General features: G+C 45.2%; 1 protein-coding gene across 1 annotated transcript in view; it reads right to left on the bottom strand.

Annotated features, from left to right (window-relative positions):
• The window catches only part of ABHD12 (abhydrolase domain containing 12, lysophospholipase), a 47,459-nt gene that overhangs the window by 2,096 nt on the left and 25,386 nt on the right, over positions 1-19,977 (bottom strand). Inside the window, exons 4-10 of the mRNA XM_050895234.1 lie at positions 18,492-18,611; positions 16,287-16,317; positions 4,431-4,476; positions 3,006-3,135; positions 1,423-1,460; positions 1,151-1,230; positions 255-337 (exon numbers count right to left, since the gene is read on the bottom strand). Of these exons, the coding sequence (XP_050751191.1) occupies positions 255-337; positions 1,151-1,230; positions 1,423-1,460; positions 3,006-3,135; positions 4,431-4,476; positions 16,287-16,317; positions 18,492-18,611 (528 nt within the window). The remainder of the gene's footprint in view (positions 1-254; positions 338-1,150; positions 1,231-1,422; positions 1,461-3,005; positions 3,136-4,430; positions 4,477-16,286; positions 16,318-18,491; positions 18,612-19,977) is intronic.

Genomic DNA, 19,977 nt, shown 5'->3' with positions numbered 1-19,977 from the left:
GAGTAGTCTCTGTGCTCTCTGTTGCATCTGTCCTTATTAAGAACAATTAAAAAAGAAAGAGCTCCACAGTGCAAAGCTGTGTTGCACTCAGGGCTGCGAGAGTAACTAAAATCCCTTCAGCAAGTATAATGCTTCAACGAAAGGAAAAAAAAAAAAAAAAAAAAGCAGAGAGTGCAGTCTGATGTCTGTCCTCCTTGATGCTTGCCATGGCTCACTGCAGCCACAGCTGAAACTCCAGCAAAGAGGGAACTCACTTCTCATCATTTGCAAATTTAATTCCACTTGTCGTGATGGGGTCAAGGAAGAACCAGTCAAACCCAGGGAAGTATCTGTATATCTGAGAGGAAAAATTTGTGTTAGTGGCAGGCACCAGCAGGACAGTTATACAAACAGCAGTAACAGGGCAGGCCACTGCCATCCCAGTAACATCCCCTGGCTGCTGGCTGTGCTCTCTGCAGTGAGACGGTCCATGTTTCCACCAGCATTATTTTTCCTCTCTTGTTTCAGGCCCATCTTATCAGCCTGCTCAGGAGCAGGCTCTCTGGGTGCTTGTATGGTCAAGGTCTCTAGGTATCATGCTGCTGCTGGCAACAGTCTTCCTGGAAGAGAGCTTTATCCCAGGGCACCTCACCAGCCTGGCTGCATCCAACACCCGGTCTGGGTGTCTGCTCAGTTCAGAGCCAACTCGCAACCATGCCGGATGGAAGAGATGGCCACATCAGAGTGAACTCACCAGGGAAACCACGCAAGTGCAAAGGGGCCACATGGATGGGGTACTGACCAAGAGAAGCCCAGCTTTGCCATCGCTTTGCTCACAGCCCACAAAATAGCTTCCTGCAACAGAGAAGCTACAACACAAGAACAGGATGTCCACTGCTGAGAGCAAAGTCTACCTTCCCCTCCCTACATTTACTGCCCCTTCTGATCCCAGTTTCTGTTTTCTTTAAGCAGGCTCCACACATGCTTCTGGTACTGCTTATTGTACTAGTGTTCCCAGGAGCTGCCTTAAGTGCAGCTCTCTAATCCTGACACTTATAAATACCACTGTTGCCCCACAAGTCATGCAGTTAGCTCAGCCACATCACTTCTGAAGGCTAATTTCTAAGCATGCAATTACATGGCACTAGTGTGAGAGCCACTGTGTACTTGCCACAGAAAAGGGGTGACTTCGTGCCTCCTCCCGTATGTTGGTGAATGGAGATTCCAGTATCAGGGCATCCGGGGGCGTTTCTGAAAAGCCGAAGGCAATGTGCTGAAATGCAGGGGTGCAGATAGCCAGCAAGGTCAGGGTCTGCCTTATGAGAGCAGCTGCCACCATGGTGCACCAAGGACAACCTTGTCACAACCGCAAACATATGTGGACATCTGGGACACCAGCAGGACCCAGGCTGGGTGGGAAGAGCATCCACCCACCAGACTTACCTCTCTCGCAAAGGCGCCTCACTAGATTTGTTGCGACCCTGGAAAGAACAACAACGAGCATTTAATCTGGCGCAGGCCCTCTGCAAAGCACCAGGCTCTAGTGGTAGTAGATGGCAGAGGTACAACTCAACTGCCTAGTAATGTTGACCCCTCACACTGTCTGAGGTCTGGGCAGCTACCCGACAATGACTTGGGTTCCCACAGGTCTCCCATACCCAACTGTCTTAAATGGGATCAGGTACCTGCATTTAGGTAAGTGAACAAGTCCAAGGAAGCAGCACACCATGTAGCCACTTGGAAGGACCTCCTTTAAGGTGGCTCTCAGGTTCCCAGCATATCTGCAGCTGTGTGACACAGCCTCTTACCCCAGACCACAACAGCTGTGCAAGAAAGAGGGGAATGCAGGTGTATGGGCAGAGGGGTGCTGTGTTCCAGGCAGCCGGAGTGCAGGGTCCCAGGGCGACACTGCAAGGAGTTTCCATAGCTGGGTTAGAAAGCAGCGAGGTCTCCCCCATGCATCTCCCTAATGAGACAGGGATATTTCCAAAGTTGCCAAATCCTCCAAGCACAGCATATTTCAAAAACCTCAAACTCCAGGCTGGCTATGGTCACCAGGGAACTCAGCTGGGGACCACAGTCCCAGGCCACTTGGATTGCAGTGCATTGGGAAATGTCACGAGCATGCTCTGCCCCAGAAAGGGATCCTGAACATGGCAGAAATTTAGAGGAAGAGCCAACGGAAAAGCCTTTGCCTTCTCTCAAACAAAGCAGGACGTTTAGTATCACAGCAACGAAGAGGCACTATCCTGAAATACCTCCCTGTCCCAGCAACACATTTGTTGGACAGCAAGGCAAGCTGTTGTGGTCTCAAACAGTTTAATCTGCACACAGCTCAACTCAAAAGTAACTCTTGCGTTTGCCCTCTGCCCTCTGCAAATCCAGGGGGTAAGAGCACATGCTGCCTGCTGAACGTGACCCACCTCCAGACTGCAATGGAAAGGGAGGAAGCAGGAAAGGAAAGTTAAGTTAAAAACATGCAGGCAAAGGCAACTGACACTTTGAACTTCCTTGTGCCAGGCATGACCAAGTAAATGTCACAGATGGCCAGCAGTGTAGTCATGCAGGCATCCGCATGAATGCTGATTACACACAGCATGTTTGCCAGGACAGGAGGAAAACGTTTTGTAAGGGCACGTCACATGCACGTGTGGCTGGTCTGAGATACTCTTTGAGAGTATCAGAGAAGCCTGATGTTCTGCTCTGAAGGACATATAGACATAGGTTCACCACAGGAAGAGATCAGTGCCATCCCACTTTCTCTCCCCTTGGTCAATCTGCATTATATTATTCTAAGTGTCTTTTTTCCAGGTTGGGCAATGAAGGTTCAAGATCAATTCCTGCATAGTGATTCACTGTAGCCCTTCTCACTCTGTAGAGTGCAAAGGGGAAGCTACTCTGCAGCAATTATGCCACAGACTCCAAGCCAAGCCAGCCTGGGGATTATGGCAAACAGCACCTTCATCCAAGGTCAGTGTTTAATGTTTTTCAGAAACTGCTAAGTCTCACTGAGATTAGATGCTTACCCTGTGCCCAAGGAGTGTCCCCATATATAGACAGGGTTGTCTCCGCTTCTTGCTTTTATCCAGTCAAAGACATGAAGGGCATCGTAGGTCATTCCCCTCTCTGATGGGCTGCCTATTGAATCGCCCCAGCCTGAAACATAAATAGTCCTTCTGAGAATCACACAAACTGGTCAAAGCCAGCCAGCTCTTCCCATGCAGCCCATCTGCGACTGCAAAGGGATCTGGGACATGGACAGTTTCTGTTTATTTCATTGTCCACCTCTACAATTTGGGGCTGAAAGCCCTAATTGATCTGCAGTCATTTAAACAAGGTAACTGCTACCTGCCAAGGAGTTTTTGCAGATTTAGTCAACAACAAAAACAAGAGCTGGATCTCAAACATTGCCACACTGTGTTCTTGCACCTACCCATCTGCAACAGCCCAGCTCCCAAACCTTAGCTACTTTCGTATGCATGTAACCAATTTGCAAGTGGAGTCTCTTAACAGCATAAGAATTGGATACTTAGGGTCAAAAACCAAGCACATTTCACAAAGCTGTTGCAACATCAGTTTGTCCATGCTGTTTGATCAATGCCCTCAAGCAATTTTCCACCCTCCTGACTGTTTTGGCTCTATCACTATTGCAGCATGTCTACACATCTTATGCTAAGCAGCAAGCATCCCACATCCCTTCTGATACCTAATAAGCAGCCAGAGAAGCAGCTGCCAGCAGGACTGAAAAACAGGGCAAGCTCCTACAAATAAACCTCTCCCAGATGTCTTCTTGATAAAAATGCAATGGATTAATTTCTTCCCTGTATCTCCAGTGGCATTACACTGCAGCCATGGCTTAAATACTAAGAAGGGAAAAAAAGAGCAGCAGATGCTTGACTGCTGGTGGCACAGAGTTGCAAAATGGTCATGGCTTCTGCTGAGGATGTTACCAATTGTTAGCAAATCATTTACTCTATGTCTTATCTCACCTATCAGCTTTTAAAAAGAAGTGCAAGTTCAGTTCCCAGTGTGACCTCAGGAAAGTCAATTAGATCATATCCAAAAGACTACATCTAGGCAAGCTTACTAGTTTCCAGATGTACACCTGGAGGATGCCTTAACTGGATGCTGTGACAGCATATGTGCCTGCACCACTCTGCTCCTTAGCTCCCAAATCAATGAGCCCTGTGCATGAGGACAGATAGGAGCCAGAGTCCACAGAGCTGGACATCAGGAAGCAGTGCTACACAGGAAGGCACTGGAAAGATATTTCTGGAAGTTCTTTGGATACCCATGACAAAAAAAAGAAGGAATAACCACATCTAATTAGCTAGCAGCAAGCATTTATAAAACAACAGCTCCCCTGAGATCCAAAAAAAAGAGCAACTTCTTTGATGCTTCTACAGAAAGAGACATCTAACAGTGTTTCATAATAAAAGAAGCCCACGTACCTCGATAATCAAACGTGACCACGTGGTACCCAAGGGAGCTGAGAACCTGGAGGGCAGAGAAACATGCAGAAACCCATCACAGAGACTTGCACAGCAGCCGTGCTCTTGCCTCAGGCCAAGGTGCAGGGATCTAATTTATAACATTATCAGCCTGACATGGTAAAGCAACAACTTACAGCTTTTCGGTGTAGCAGGCACAGAGCTTTTCAAACACCAATCATCTCAGCCCGCTGGTTTTACTCCACTTGTTTCCTGGACCTCGTATCAGGCTTAGATGTTGATTCTCCCTTTAACAGCTTTGCCCTTAAGATCCACAAATATCCTATGACTGCTTCCCCTACAAACACTTTCAGGTTTTCCAGTGAAACAGTACAACTGCTTCATTTATATTATTCAAGTTGGCATAAATGTTAGCATAACATATAGGAGCCCATTTCAGGTTTCAGAAGGCTTAAATGTATACATCCAAAATGTGCAACTGCTCTGTCATTAAGATTTGTGTTACAGCCAATGGTAATGCTAACAAAATCTGTTAAACGCAAGTAAAAATACCCAATGTTAGATCAACTTGCTCAGAAAAAGTGCCTTGGTAAAAACAATGCTAGCACTGCAAGCTAGGTATGAACCTAACAGCTCCGTGGTAGATAAAAATCAACAAAAAGTCACAAAAAGATTGAAATGTTGTTACTCTCATGGTCTATGTATGATACATGATTAAAAAAAAGTAATCTTGATATTACACTATACTCTAAACCTTCTAATGGACAAAAGGAGATCATCTCATGTAAAACCAACACTTTATTTCTAGTGTAATGGAAATCTTAACAGCCTGAACAACTACTGTTACTAGTTCAGATCTCATTAGTACAGAAAAAAGAGAAAAAGAGGACAACATAGAAAAGAGGGGTATTCAGGTAAGTTGGCAACTCAACTTCTTTGCTGGGAGGACTAGGATGGTGATGGTTTCTCCCACTTCCCTCTAGGATCCATCCGGGGCTAATTTTCATACATTTCAGACATGCACTGGATGTTTCTTTCTCTTCACTGGTCTGTGATTCCATGTTACATCCCAAATTACTTTATGGGGCACATTCAACATACATTGGGCACATTCTCTTTGTTACCTCTAAACCCATTCTTGCCCAGCTCCCAGGTCTGCATCTCTTTAGCTGACCACTGGCAGGTTGTGTACAGCCCAGTGGTCTCTGGGGTGTTTTCATTTGACACAGCATAACTGTATCTGTAACTTGTACATAAAAACATTACAGCAATATTCTCTATAACACTATCTGTATGAGAATTGGTACTATTTGTATTACAGTTATGGCTACGCCACGTAATTATACAAAGCTCAGCAAAAGTAAAACCAGCTAGCCAGTGGCCACCTGGTTGTTAGACAATTGCTTTTATGGCTAAACAAGCTCAAAACAGTGCTCCAGGGAGCTCCAAAACAGGGTCAGAAGCAGCCTTGCAAGCCTCAGCTGTGTTACTAGCAGTGGCAATACTATATGCACTGGGTTACAAGGCTGTAACTTCCCTTTTTGACAGTCTACCAACTGCAGGCTATCGCTCACGAGTCCAGCAAAGATATTGCAAACCCTCCTGTGGCTCAAGGCTTCTCACCAGGAGCAAGCAATGGATTTTCTCGGAGGTGTTCACCCTTTCAGCTTGCCTCACGATAGCCTGCACAGGTCTGAGGGCAGTGCGTAGCTCTTCATTGTAATGTGCTGCCATTACTTGGTTGCTGAGTGTTTGATTTTTATAGCCAATGCAGCTTGCACAACGAATAAAATTGCTATTAAGACAACAACTACAGGATGCAAAGCCAAGTTCAAAACTCCTGTAGTGGCAGGACACCATTCTCAGAGGGATTGCAGGCAGGAGCAATGCTTGGTGGTTTGGACTGTGCAGCACTGTGGCAGATCAGGTATCTGCTTGGTGTGCAACACCGGCTACCTTCAGGGCTCATTGCACCACAAGCTGGACTTCCAGCGTTAACAGTTGGGTTAGCATTTGTTGCAATTTTTAAAATAACACACCTGGTTAGTGGTACTGGGACTATCACAGCATACAACTGGAATGGTACCTGTAAGCTGAGTGTTACTTGTAAAGGATAGTACAATTTTAACCTTAACAGGTTACATATACAAATATCGGGTAGAGTTACAAACAATTAGACAATTTACAACAATTTGGGGGCACACAGTATGCATATGAGTACAACTGGAGCTTACACAGACAACTGGCACCTGATTGGAAATGGAGAGAGCATTTCCATTGTCCCACTAGGATCTAAATGGTCGTCTGAAGACTGAAAGCCAGTAACTTCATGTATGTATCACATAGTTTGCCCTGCTGCTTGCTGGCACCCCCCGAGGCTAACATGTTACATCATGCTCATCCCTGCTGCACTTGGTTGTGTTATTTCTTGGCACTAGCCATGGGGTTATGCTACTCCACTACCCCTCTTTTAATGCCATTTTCCCACTAACAGTTATTTGGAATTTATATTAGCAGATGCAACTGCAACAGCTTCAAAGTCACTCAAAGATCCTTCGCTTTTTGCTATTCAGGTCTCTTCAAGCAATTCCTGTTTCTCTGTCTTTGGCTCTAAATCCTTCAAAAGGGTTCCCTTGGAGGTGACAAAGTCCGTACTGTGTGCACTTCCAGGGCAAAGACCCTTTACAGCAGAGGTATTAAATATGCAGTTGTTCCACTCTGGGATCTGCACTCACAAATTACTGTTTCTTCAACATCCGCTTGCAAATAACTATGCCAACATCACAGAGAGATGCGGTTATGTATATACAACACCACAGTACAGAATACCACTGCAACCTACATAACAATAGCAGAATAATCAGGTACAATATTAATTAACAAATTAGGTGCTGCAGGACAGCTGTTTCCATCAGAATCACTATATACCATTTTTTATATGTTCACTTACATATTGGACCCTGTGACTGGACATGCAGAACACAAAGTTCCTTCTTGCAAAGTTTGGTTTTCAGCTTTACAACGTGATTTTACTGCTAAGATATCACATACAATCTAGCCTCTTCCAGGCCATTAAAAATGATTTAACCTGTTGAAAGTTTACCTATCTTCTATACATGTTTGTTATGTGTTGGCTGCATTGGCAGCATCTCTTCTCAATAACAGATAGATGCACTTTTAATTAGCAGCTGTTACATTTAAAAACAGATTTTTACCATCCTCTATTTCTTCTTAAAAAATATGCTGAGTTTAACACGTCCATTGCAATGACACACACAGGACTAATGTTTCATTTTCAGAGCCAACTGTATCCCAGTTCCACTAGAGACTTTATTATTCAACTATTCCTTCAACTTCTATCTGCTTAATTACTGATAAATAATTAACTGATAATGTTCTCAATTCAAACATTTTTTCTCTTTTTGATCTCCATCCTAGATTTCTTTTATGTTTATACTCATGTATATGCTGTACCTGTGCTGTTAGGGCTGGTACCCATCTCACTCTGGGAGCTCAGCCCCTGCAGCAGGAGAGCATCACTGTTCGCCTCAGGTCACTATTCCCATGGCAGCTCTGCCTTCTTCCACCTGAATATTCACCTTCTCCCCCTCTGCTTGTGTCCCTGCAAACAGCCTGTGTTGGGTTTGTGTAGCAGAGGAGGGGTCACAGGAGTTGCTCCTGTGAGAAGCTACTAGAAGCTTCCCTGGCTCCAAACTCAGATCCACCTCTGGCCAAGGCCAAGGCCGAGCCAATCAGCAATGGTGGTAGTGCCTCTGTGACAGCACAGTTAAGAAGGGTAAAAAGACTCCTGAGGGAGAGAGTAAGATAGAGGAGGAGGAAGAAGAGCAGCTACAGTAAAAAAGAGAAGATGGAAGAACAGGAGGTCCAGTGGGATGCGAGAGAAACAACCATGCACACACCGAGGTCAGTGAAGAAGGAGAGGGAGGAGGTGTGCCGGAGCAGAGGTCCCCCTGCAGCCCATGAAGAGTTAACAGTGGAGCAGAGATTCCCCTGCAGCCCACAGAACGCCGGAGCAGGTGGCTGGGCCCGGAAAAGACACTGTGGGAGAGCCCACGCTGGAACAGTTTGCGGAGGACTGCAGTGCGTGGAAAGGACTCGAGTTGGAGAAACTCATGGAGGGCTGACTCCCGTGAGAGGGACCCCACGCTGGAGCAGGGGAAGAGTGTGAGGAGTCCTCCCCCTGAGGAGGAAGGAGCAGCAGAGACAATGTGGGAGAACTGACCGCAACCCCCATTCCCACCCCCTGTGCTGCTGGCAGGGGGAGGAGGTAGAGGAATCGGGAGCAAAGCTGACCCCAGGAAGAAGCGAGGGGCAGGGAGAAGGTGTGTTTCTAAGATATGGTTTTATTTCTCATCATCCTACTCTGATTTGGTTGTTAACAAATTAAATTGGTTTATTTTTCCCCAAAATTGAGTCTGTTTTGCCTGTGACCATAATTGGTGAGTGATCCCTCCCTGTCCTTGTCTCGACCCACGAGCTTTTTGCTGTATTTTCTCCTCCCCATCCTGCCGGGGGGAGGAGTGAGAGAGCGGCTGCGTGGTGCTTTGTGGCCGGCTAGGCTTGAACCACGACACAGACCTTCAGCACTTGGTTCTTCCCCTGCATTTACCTCCTCAGACCATCGAACTGACCTGCACCAGCCACCACCTGCATCTCATACCTGTCAAAGACCACCACAGAGTGGCCTCCAGCTTTCCTTAACCCCAATCCTAGTCTGAACCCCCAAGCACAGCCCTACCCCCAAATCCTGCCACTCAGCACAGCCAAGAGCAGCAAGGAAGCACCCAAGACAGCGGCCATGCCTGCAAAGAACGTGGAGTCTCCTGAAGAGGGACAGGAATGGCGTGATGCACCCCCAGCCAAATTCTCCTCTTGCCACTGGGAGTGAGGAGCTGCAAGGCTACACAAAGCAAACACACCTGGCAGAGAGCAGGAGATGCTTCAATACTAATCTGTTTGGCTCTTGTCCTGGTCAGCCGCCAAAAGCACCAGCTCTCTCACAGCAATAAGCAACGAGGATGCCCTCTAGACACCCCCAGGCACAGGCAGCAGCAATCTCCATGCTCACCTAAACCTAGGCAGGCCACGCTCAGGACCCCTGACCACCAAGACCTACCTCCTCACAGCCCAGCATGGCACAAGTCGGTGTGCCCAGTTCTCCTCTCCCTAGCAGGGAGCAGGGACAAAGAGCTGGGATAAAGATGATGAAGGTCATCTCATGCCTTTACCAAAGGAAAAAGTCGATGGAGCCTCCCACTCCTGCACCCATTCAACTCAAAGCCAAGATACCGGTGAACCACTTGCAGGGGCTCATTCCTCCAAGGACCTGCCAAGCCCCAACCACAGGCACTGCCCCACTCTTACACTTCAGATGTGCCTTTCTCTTCCAGGGAAAAGAAGAGATGAGGCTGAGGAAGAACAGGAACAAGCAGGAAAAGCAGCAAAAACTGTCACTACCACCACCACTGCAGCTGCCAGAGCTGTAAGGCACCCACCTCAATGTTCACGATGCAGGGTCCCACACTAATAGCACCCTCTGCTTTAGAGCATGGCTCTGCTGCCCCATGCACCTTCCTTCCTACCCTGGTATTGGGCCACTGCAGCACCCAAACACCCACTTCCCAAGAGGAAAGCAGACATGCAAAGCAAGGCCAAAGTACGGCCTATCACAGTGGATACACAAGAGAAGGAAGAACCTCCACCATCAACATCCAGCTCCTCCTGGTGAAGGACACAGACAGCTGATGACAAGCTGTAACATCCCTGCCTGAAGCCAACAACCCTGGGAGCATCCCAATTCCATGCCCTGAACTAACAGCCCCTTCTCTTTTAGTCTTTAAGAGTATTTTTCTTTCTTGTCTTTCCCCTTAGAATTAGTTCAGAAAAAGTCTCAGATGAAGCCAGTAAGATTTCAATTGACTTTGCAGATAACAGGCACTTCCTTTGATCCTTAACAGGATGTTCAGTGTAAGAATGCCAAATGTTTTATTTATAGTAATTACTTATGTCCCTATAACAATACCATATTTTTTCATGTGCTGCTATAAAGCTGGGTAACCTCATGCAGTGGGCAAAAAAACCCCTCTGCATCAGCTCTCCATTATCCCAGCACATCAGTGTAATAACAACTAAAAGCTTCACTGCCGAAGCCCCAATGTACAAGTATGAATTGCAGAAGGAGCTTGCAGTAGTCTGTCACTGACAGTCAAGGTAGCTGAGACAACAGAATTCTTGTCAGTTTTAAAAGGTTTTGAGTTGCATTATTCAAGCATGAATAATTTGAATAATGTGAATAACACGGTGACCCTGAATACATTGGTAACTGTGATATTTGGAAACCAGGCTTGTGCAAAGAATAACGGGACACTTGTCCAGACTAGAGGAAAACATGCCCCTCAAAGCAAGTTTCTATCCGATTACTGCTCCACTGCTGCTCCTCCTGCTGGCTTCCTCATGGCTCCTGCTTCTGATTACTGTCTTCAAGCACACATCGACTCAGGCAAGGACGATTTTGGACACCTACTGCTCCCAGACTGTGCAGCAGTGACAGTCTCAACTTTCAGTGCTGCTGCTGAGAAAAGCTGCTCACATGAATCAATCACTCGGAAAGAAAGGACAGAGATGTCTTACAGTTATTATTTCCTTTCTGAGCCTCTCCTAGAGGGTTTTCCCTGCTGCTTCCAGTCTACTAGCAGCACCAGCAAAAAGGACAGCAATCCAGCCTGTTTCATTCTGCTGGAATAAGCATGAACCTGGAGTTTCTGGCGTGGTTCTGGTAAGCCCATGTGTTACTCACATGTGAGTAACTGAGTGAAAAAGACAAACTAAGCCAAGTTGTCTATGTTCTCAGAAGCAAAAGAATATCAGACCCAGGAACAGAAACCTTGGGTTTTGGTAAACTCTGTTCTCCATACGTGTACACACATAGAAACACACAGAGGCATGCAGAGTCTTTGAGTATTCTGAAGCACCGCTACTCTTGCTCAGTCAAAATCCAAAACAACCCCTCTGCCTGTCTTGGCCAGCACAAAATGCATTGCAGCATAGGCTGGTTCCCAAAAAAATGACCAAATAGATCACCATACATGACAGTCTCCTCAACCAACTTTCTGCAACTTAGCTCATCCTTTTTTCTTAAAGGAAAAGAAGCAGGCAAGTGCCTGCTTGGGGTTGCCAAACAGCATTTTTGAAGCAATCTGAATTAAAAAGACTTTGTGGCAGGGGATCTTGCATAAGGAGCTGCATTGCAATAAAGCTTTATGAGTGCCACCACTCTGACACAAATTATAAAGACAAGGGAATGATAGCTAAATCCATAGCAAAAACACAGACTCAGACCCCTCTGAAATGAGCCAGCAAAAATAATTATGGCTTTTTTAGAAACACGCGATATGAGACAAAGAAATTGTGTGTGAGAATTTCAGCCAAGAGAGAGTTTAATAAAATAAATGACCGCAAAAGTCATTAGGCAAAAGACCCAAAGCAGCTGAAGTTGCCTGTTCTCATGTAACACACCATGGTGCTACATCCGGGAAATTAATTGGGTTTTGTACAAAATCTTCAGCACTTGAGATGGCAGCACAAATGCACTGTGCCATCGGAAAGGGGAAAACCCAGGCTGAACCTGCCTGCCTGACAAGTGATAGAGTAACTCCCGCACTGACAACCTTGAAAACGTTTTATCGCAACAAATTGTTCTGTGAATAGGCAAGTACTAGCTTTGTCACCCCAGCCAACTAATGGACCAATGGGGAGGTTTATAGTGGCATTTTGGCATTTAAAAGACCAAATGTCACCTTCAAAAGTTTGAAGAGTGCAAGGAATCTGAGCTGGCCTCAATCCATGTATATTTTCCCAGCAGCTGGTGATGTATGGCATCATGTATGGCATCCTTGCAACAAAACCTGCATTAAGACCAGTGCCAAGAAGAAACAATGGCGAGTTATGGTTGTCGGTGATTCCCTCCTGTGCGGAATGGAAGCACTCATTTGCAGACTGGATCCTCTTTTCAGGGAAGTTTGCTGCCTCCCTGGGGCCTGAATTAGGGACGTCACCGTAAAAGTGAAGAGCTTAGTACAACCTTCAGAACACTACCCATTCCTGCTCTTTCACTAATGATGTTGCAACAAAAAGTCTGAGGTTGATCAAAAGAGATTTCAGAATGCTAAAAAATTCAGGAGCACAGGTAGTGTTGTCCTCAGTCCTCCCAGTAATAGGGGGAGACTTTGGAAGAAACAGGCAAGCCCAGGATATCAGTACCTGGCTCCAGGACTGGTGCCTCTGCCAAAACTTTGGACTTTTAAACCATGGAAGAGCCTTAAGAACAGCAGGTATGCTGGGACCTGACAGGATCCACCTGTCCAGATGGGGAAAACGCACCTTTGGGCATAAGCTGGCAGGACTGATCGAGAGTGCTTTAAACTAGAATCGATGGGGGAAGGAGATACCAACAGGATTGCAGTAGGTAAGCCAAGAGTTGGCATGGCATCGCCTGAGGGTGGCAATGCTAGTGGGAACATTTACACTGCTCCTGGGAGCACAGAAGGCGCAGGAGCGTATCTGAAATGCTGGTACACCAACACACGCAGTATGAGAAACAAACAGGACGAACTGGAAGCATTGGTTAGCTCCCAGAACTATGATATCATTGGTATTAGTGAGACTTGGTGGAATGAGTCCCATGATTGGAGTGCTGGGATGGAGAGCTACAGGCTGTCCAGGAGGGATAGGCAGGGCAGGCGAGGTGGAGATGTCACACTATGTGTAAGGGTGAGGTTTGATTGTACAGCCCTTACAGTTAGTGATGATGTGGTTGAGAGCCTCTGGGTGAGGATTAGAGGAATGGAAAACAAAGATGATGATGTAGTGGGTGTCTACTATCGATACCCCAGACAGGATGTAAGCACTGATGAGTTATTCTATAGGCAGTTAGGAGAAACTTCTGGATTGGTAGCCCTTGTCCTTGTGGGAGATTTCAACTTCCCAGACATCAACTGGGAATATCATACTGCTGTGACGAGCAGGTTTTGGAAATTCTTGAAGTTTGTAGGAGATAACTTCTTGTCACAAGTACTCAGTAAGCTGAGTAACTAGAAAAGATGCCCCCCTAGACTTGCTATTTGTGAATAGAGAAGGACTTGTGGGAGATGTGATGGTAGGTGGCTGTCTTGGCCACAGTGATCATTAAATGGTTGAGTTTAAAATCTTCAATGTAATGAGAAAAAAGGACAGCAGAGTTTCTACCCTGGACTTCAGGAGAGCAAACTTTGAGCTATTCAGGGAGCTATTTAGCAGAATACTCTGGGAATCTGCTTTTGAGGGCTTAGGAGTCCACAAGTGCTGGTCAGCCTTTAAGAACCACCTTTTAGAAGCATAGGAGCAAGCAATCCCATTGTGTCTTAAGTGAAGCAAGCGGGACAGAAGACTAGCTTGGCTGAACAGGGAACATCTCATGGAGCTCAAGAGGAAAAAGAAATTGTATGATCTCTGGAAGTGAGGTCAGGCTTCACAGGAAGATTACAGAGCTGTGGTTTGTATATGCAGGGAGAAGACACAGAAGGCCAAAACTCAATTAGAGTTGAAATCGGCCAGTGTTGTTTCAAATAACAAGAAGGGCTTTTTTAAGTATGTTAATAGCAAGAGGAGGCCTAAAGAAAACATCGGACTAATATTTGTTGAAGACGGTCATCTGACTAATAGGGATGAAGAAAAAGCAGAGGCATTCAATGCTTTTTTTGCCTCAGTCTTTAATAATACTGATAGACCTTGGGCTGCCCAGTCCCCTGAGTCAGAAGACTACGAGTGTGGCAACAGTGACTTTCCATTTGTGGACACTGAAATTGTAAGGGACCAGCTGTATCAGCTGAACGCTCACAAGTCCATGGGGCCTGATGGGATTCATCCCAGGGTGCTGAAGGAGCTAGCGGATGTTATGGCAGGAACCCTCTTGATCATCTACCAAAGGTCTTGGGAGTCTGGGGTGGTCCCTGCTGACTGGAAGCTAGCCAGTGTTATTCCAATCTACAAAAAGGGCATAAGGGAAGACCGAGGGAACTACAGAACTGTTAGTCTAACCTCAGTTCCTGGAAAAATTATGGAGAAGATTATACCGGGTAGTATTGAAAGGCATTTAAAGAATAATGCAATCATCAGGCACAGTCAACATGGGTTCACAAAGGGAAAGTCCTCTCTAACTGATTTGATATCCTTCTATGATAAGGTCATCCGCCTAGTGGATGAAGGGAAGCGGTCGATGTAGTTTTTCTGGATTTTAATAAGGCTCTTGATACTGTCCCTCACAGCATCCTTCTGGACAAGTTGTCCAGCTGTGGGATGAGCAAGTTCATGGTGCGCTGGGTGAAGAACTGGCTGAAGGGCAGAGCTCAAAGGGTTGTAATGAATGGGGCTACATCTGGCTGGCGACTGGTCACCAGCGGTGCTCCTCAGGGTTCAATTCTAGGGCCAGTCCTGTTCAATATATTTATCAGTGATCTGGATGCAGGAGTTGAATGCACCATTAGTAAGTTTGCAGATGATACCAAACTGGGAGGTGCTGTTGACTCTCTCAAAGGACAAGAGGCCTTGCAGAGGGATCTAGATAGATTAGAGCATTGGGCAATGATTAATGGGATGAAATTTAACAAGTCCAGATGCTGGATTCTGCACCTAGGACGGAGTAACGCTGGGCACAAGTATAAATTGGGAGAGGAGTGGCTGGAGAGCAGCCCTGCAGAAAGGGATCTGGGGGTGCTGGTTGGCTGCAGGCTCAATACTAGTCAGCAGTGTGCCCTGGCAGCCACAGGGGCAAACGGCATCCTGGGGTGCAAACACAGTATAACCAGCCGGTCAAGAGAAGTGATTGTCATGCTGTATTCAGCATTGGTGCGGCCTCACCTTGAGTACTGTGTGCAGTTCTGGGCCCCACAATTTAAGAAGGATGTGAAGGTACTCAAATGCATCCAGAGAAGGGCAACAAAGCTGGTGAAAGGGCTGGAAGGAATGTCCTATGTGGAGCAGCTAAAGACTTTAGGTTTGTCTAGTTTGGAGAAAAGGAGGCTGAGGGGTGACCACATTGCTCTCTACAGTTTGCTGAGGAGGGGAAGCGGAAAGGGAGGTGCCGATCTCTTCTCTCTGGTATCCAGTGATAGGATGTGTAGGAATGGTTCAAAGCTGCACCAGGGGAGGTTTAGACTGCACATTAGGAAACACTTCTTCACTGAGAGGGTGGTCAAACACTGGAACAGGCTTCCTAGAGAGGTGGTCGATGCCCCAAGCCTGTCAGTGTTTAAGAGGCATTTGGACAATGCCCTTAACATGCTTTAACTTTTAGTCAGCCTTGAAGTGGTCAGGCAGTTGGACTAGATGATCATTGTAGGTCCTTCCAACTGAAAATTTTCTTTCTATTCTATGATGGTGAGTACATAGAGACTGGTAACATATGAAAGAATACTCTTAAATGGTACCTTAAATTAGCATACTAGTATAGTCAATCAAATTAGCATACTAGTATAATCAATCAAATTATGGCTGTGATTAAATAAAACTTTTAATTTTTCCTATAAACTGTGTTGTGAAAATATTCCTGGCAAAGAACGTGGTTAGCTCAGTTGGAGCTGACAGTTAACAACAGCAAGTAAAATACCTTTCAAGTATCTTTTAATACTGTGTGCTCATGGCTTACAGACTCCTTGTCCCATACACGCTTCATACCTAGAGGAGACTAAGAGCCCTAAGCTATCTGCCTGTTGGCAGTGGGCTGTAACGAGCAGTATTCTCAAGTCTATGCACATCTGATGTGTTAATGCAACTGCTTGGACAACACATGCAGCCACTTACCTTGTAAAGCTCCACACGGTGATCTCCTCCTCTGGTGAAAGTGATTCATGAAGAGAAGAGGAAGAAAAAAAAAAAAAAACACAACACCAAACAAACACACAAAAAAACCACATGTGAACATTTAAGCTTCCAGAAACAGACTTTTCCAATTGCCTCAGGCTTCCAGTTTAACACAAACATGCGAAACATAAGAAACACCATAACTGCTTTGTCACAGGCTTCAAGGAGCCAGCATGGCTTTGCTGACCTATGCAGGACATAGTTTTGAGGTCAACTTTTCCCTATAAATCTCTTCTCACAGCAGGTAAAGATGAACTTTTCAACCCACCCTCCTATCTGCCTTTTCCAAAGCCTGTAATACATCCAAAACAGCCTGTCCCTGTTGGCTTTGCAGACCCTGCGCTCCTGCCACCAGTGCTGCCCCAACCAGTAAGCCCTGCTCTCCAAGGTGTGATGCTCTCAGCAGAACTCACCACATTAACTCAAGCAGCTGGCCCTTGGATTTTCTCACCTGGCTCCAAGCACAGGCACAGAAAGGACATGTGCAAAAGACTGAGCAGAGAAAATCAGAGTTGAACACTGGAAATAAGTCCAGGGAAGAATCTGCTTTAGTTTTTTTTTATAAATTGAAATCTAGACAATAAAGTGGAAAGGAAAGTGAATGTGCCATTACATGCTTTAAAATATATCCACAACATGACATGGCTAATCCACACTCAAAGTTTGGTCTAGTATTGATGTAAGAGTAGATTTACTCCTGCACTCCTATGAAAACTCTAAAACATTCACACTATGACTGGTTTGATCAGTGTAGCCTCTAAACCAAAATGCCACTTTCCAGACCTCCCTCTAAGAACACATGCACTTGCCAGACAAAAACTGTCAGCTCCAACTGTACTACAAAATACCTAATGCAGTCAAAAAACACTCAGGGCAAAATGCAAGGGGTTGCTTGTAAGTCATTTTGAATCATACAAGTCTGAAGAACAAGAAGATACACTTGCTCGAAGTCACCCTTGACGTGCACGCATTGGTGCTTTTTCATGTATTCCTCAAAGTACAACAGAGGAATTTTTTCTAAGGGGATCAAGTAAACATAACATTTTTGCCTCAGCTCCAGATCACTCAGGCAAACCAGAAAGCCAAGGCAATGCCTTTTTCTTATGGCTAATGCAGCCTGCATCAATAAAGCAGCCCTTTGACAAGAGACTGAATATGCAGTGTAGAAACATACAGCAATACATATTAAAGCTGAAATGGCAAAGCCAATACACCTCCAGCTTCTCCAATACACAGAGTAAAGTGAAATGTGAAATATGTAATCGATCCATAGTTCAGTACTTTATCTCAGTAGCACTTGGGGGAGCCAAGAAGTAAATCTAATCAATACGCACATAACAGAGATACTGGTCCCATATTACCACCATTAAGCTGCAGAATAGCTTGCATTAGTATCATTTGCTACACATCATAAAGGCAAGAAAACAAGTGAAGCAGTATTTGAAAAATAATACAACAATTTGATTAAACCTTGTAATACATCAGCACAAAAAGACAAGGTCAGTTTCCAAAAACCCATCTGCTCATGCACTATAGACCACTATACCAAAAAGAAGTACTTTTCCCTACCTGATCTAGTGTCACAGCCTCCTGGCTTCTAGCAGAGGATACAAGGTAAACTACAATATCAGATATCTCTGATAACTGCAATAAATCTATTCCCACATTCAATAAATGGCAAGGCATAATTTCTTAAAACATGCTTTCCTTTTAAAAGGAAGGAGAAGCATGAAACTGGTTTTAGATTTTATTTTGGTTTTAATCACAGAATCATAGCATAGTTTGGGTTGGAAGGGACCTTTAAAGGTCATCTAGTCCAACCCCCTTGCAATGAGCAGGGACATCTTCAACTAGATCAGGTTGCTCAAAGCCCTGTCCAACGTGACCTTCAATGTTTCCAGGGGCGGGGCATCTACAACCTCTCTGGGAAACCTGTTCTAGTGTTTCACCACCCTCATCGTAAAAACTTTCTTCCTTATTTCTAGTCTAAATCTACCCTCTTTTAGTTTAAAACCGTTACTCCTTGTCCTATTGCTACAGGCCCTGCTAAAATGTCTGTCCCCATCTTTCTTATCAATGTGTTGAAGCTGTGGCAAGCCAGGAAAACAGAGCATGAAACAAAGCCATCACTGTTTTGTGCCTCACCTTGTTCCCGCATTGCCATGCAAGTAAAGGATTACAGGATGGCTGGAACCCAAAGCATCTTCAAACCACAACTGGTCCTTCCCTCGGGCATTCTTCCATAAGGCTGCAGGGACGGTGTGCCTGTATACAGAAATAAAGACTACATTGTCCTGTTGCTACTCAGCATCTGCCACTCGAATTTTGAGTTTTTCTGATCAACTCATTAACTGAGGATTACACACCTCACGCAGACTCTTCATAAAACTGTCATGATTAGCTGACAAATGGCCAAATTTAAAAGGCGGTGGCTAGGGTTATTTCTACATTTTCACCTCCATCACCGTTGCCTTCAAAACTCAGGGCTGTGCAAGGCATCAAACTTCACAGGCAAACCCAAAGCACAATTACTAAACTTCCCGCTGTTCTGGAGAAAGAATCTCAATTCCTCAGCTTTTATGGCACTTAATTACTTCAATTAACATACTTATACACCATAAACGAGATTCACAGCTAGGTCAGCAGATATTCAGAATAATCAAAGTCAGCTGGTTTTGGAAAGAATGTTCGGTGAGTAAGAGATATCTGACTCCATAGTCAATTGGAGGAAAAAGAGGAGCTCAGGGTCTGATGAGAAGATCATGTATTTTGTTTTCAGACACCAGGTTCTTGAAGGTTTAACGTTTTAGCTGGAAAAACTACAATCTAGAAGAGCCAGGAATTTTTAACTCACAGCTGTTCTTCTGTAGATAATATAGCTGGGCAGCCTGTTAGAAAGAATTCAACACTGGTGAAAGGGAAAGAGAGGAATGACAGACCAAAGAGAAGGTAGGCATTTAAATTGGATAATTATTCTAGAAGACAAACACTAAAAGCAAGTACACGCCCACAACCATCTCAAATTGTTGAGAAGGGGGCTAGCTTACAACTGTCAGAAGTAACTTAAGTACTCACTTCCACTCCTTGGAAGAAAGACAAACTCCCATCTACCACACCTTCCTCCCAGATGTAAAGCTCAGAGGACAAACCAACACAGGGGGAAACAACGTTAAAAAGTCTACTTGCATGCATGCAGCCAGCAGACGTTGAGTTCTTGAGAAGGAAAAAAGCCCCAATAACTGTAGGACTCAACTTCTCCAACTGTTCTGTCTCAAGACTTTGGCAAGCTTATGAACAAAGCAGGCCGAGGACTTTGTTTCAGAAGTATACCGAACACAAGACCTTACACTGGCATTAAAGCAGGTTTTCACGAAAGTTTAGAGCCTTATCTCATAAGTATCAAGACAAATGACATGGACTCTGAATTGCCACCACAAGCTGGAAGTTCTGTATTCGTAAAGATACACAGTACACTTGTAAGGGAAACAAAAATCTCAAGACTGCAATCTAAACTTATTCAACAGCTTAGCAGGTAGAATTTTAATTGTTCAAGTGAGGATACAAACCATTATTTATCAGCCTACCCTGGAAAGACTGAACTTCCAGCTTCTAAACATGTCTTTCACCAAAA

This window comes from Gymnogyps californianus, chromosome 3 (genome assembly GCF_018139145.2).
Source record: "Gymnogyps californianus isolate 813 chromosome 3, ASM1813914v2, whole genome shotgun sequence".
Taxonomy (NCBI): Eukaryota; Metazoa; Chordata; class Aves; order Accipitriformes; family Cathartidae; genus Gymnogyps; species Gymnogyps californianus.
The sequence above is the reverse complement of the archived record's forward strand: the minus strand, read 5'-3'. Positions and strand labels throughout refer to the sequence as shown.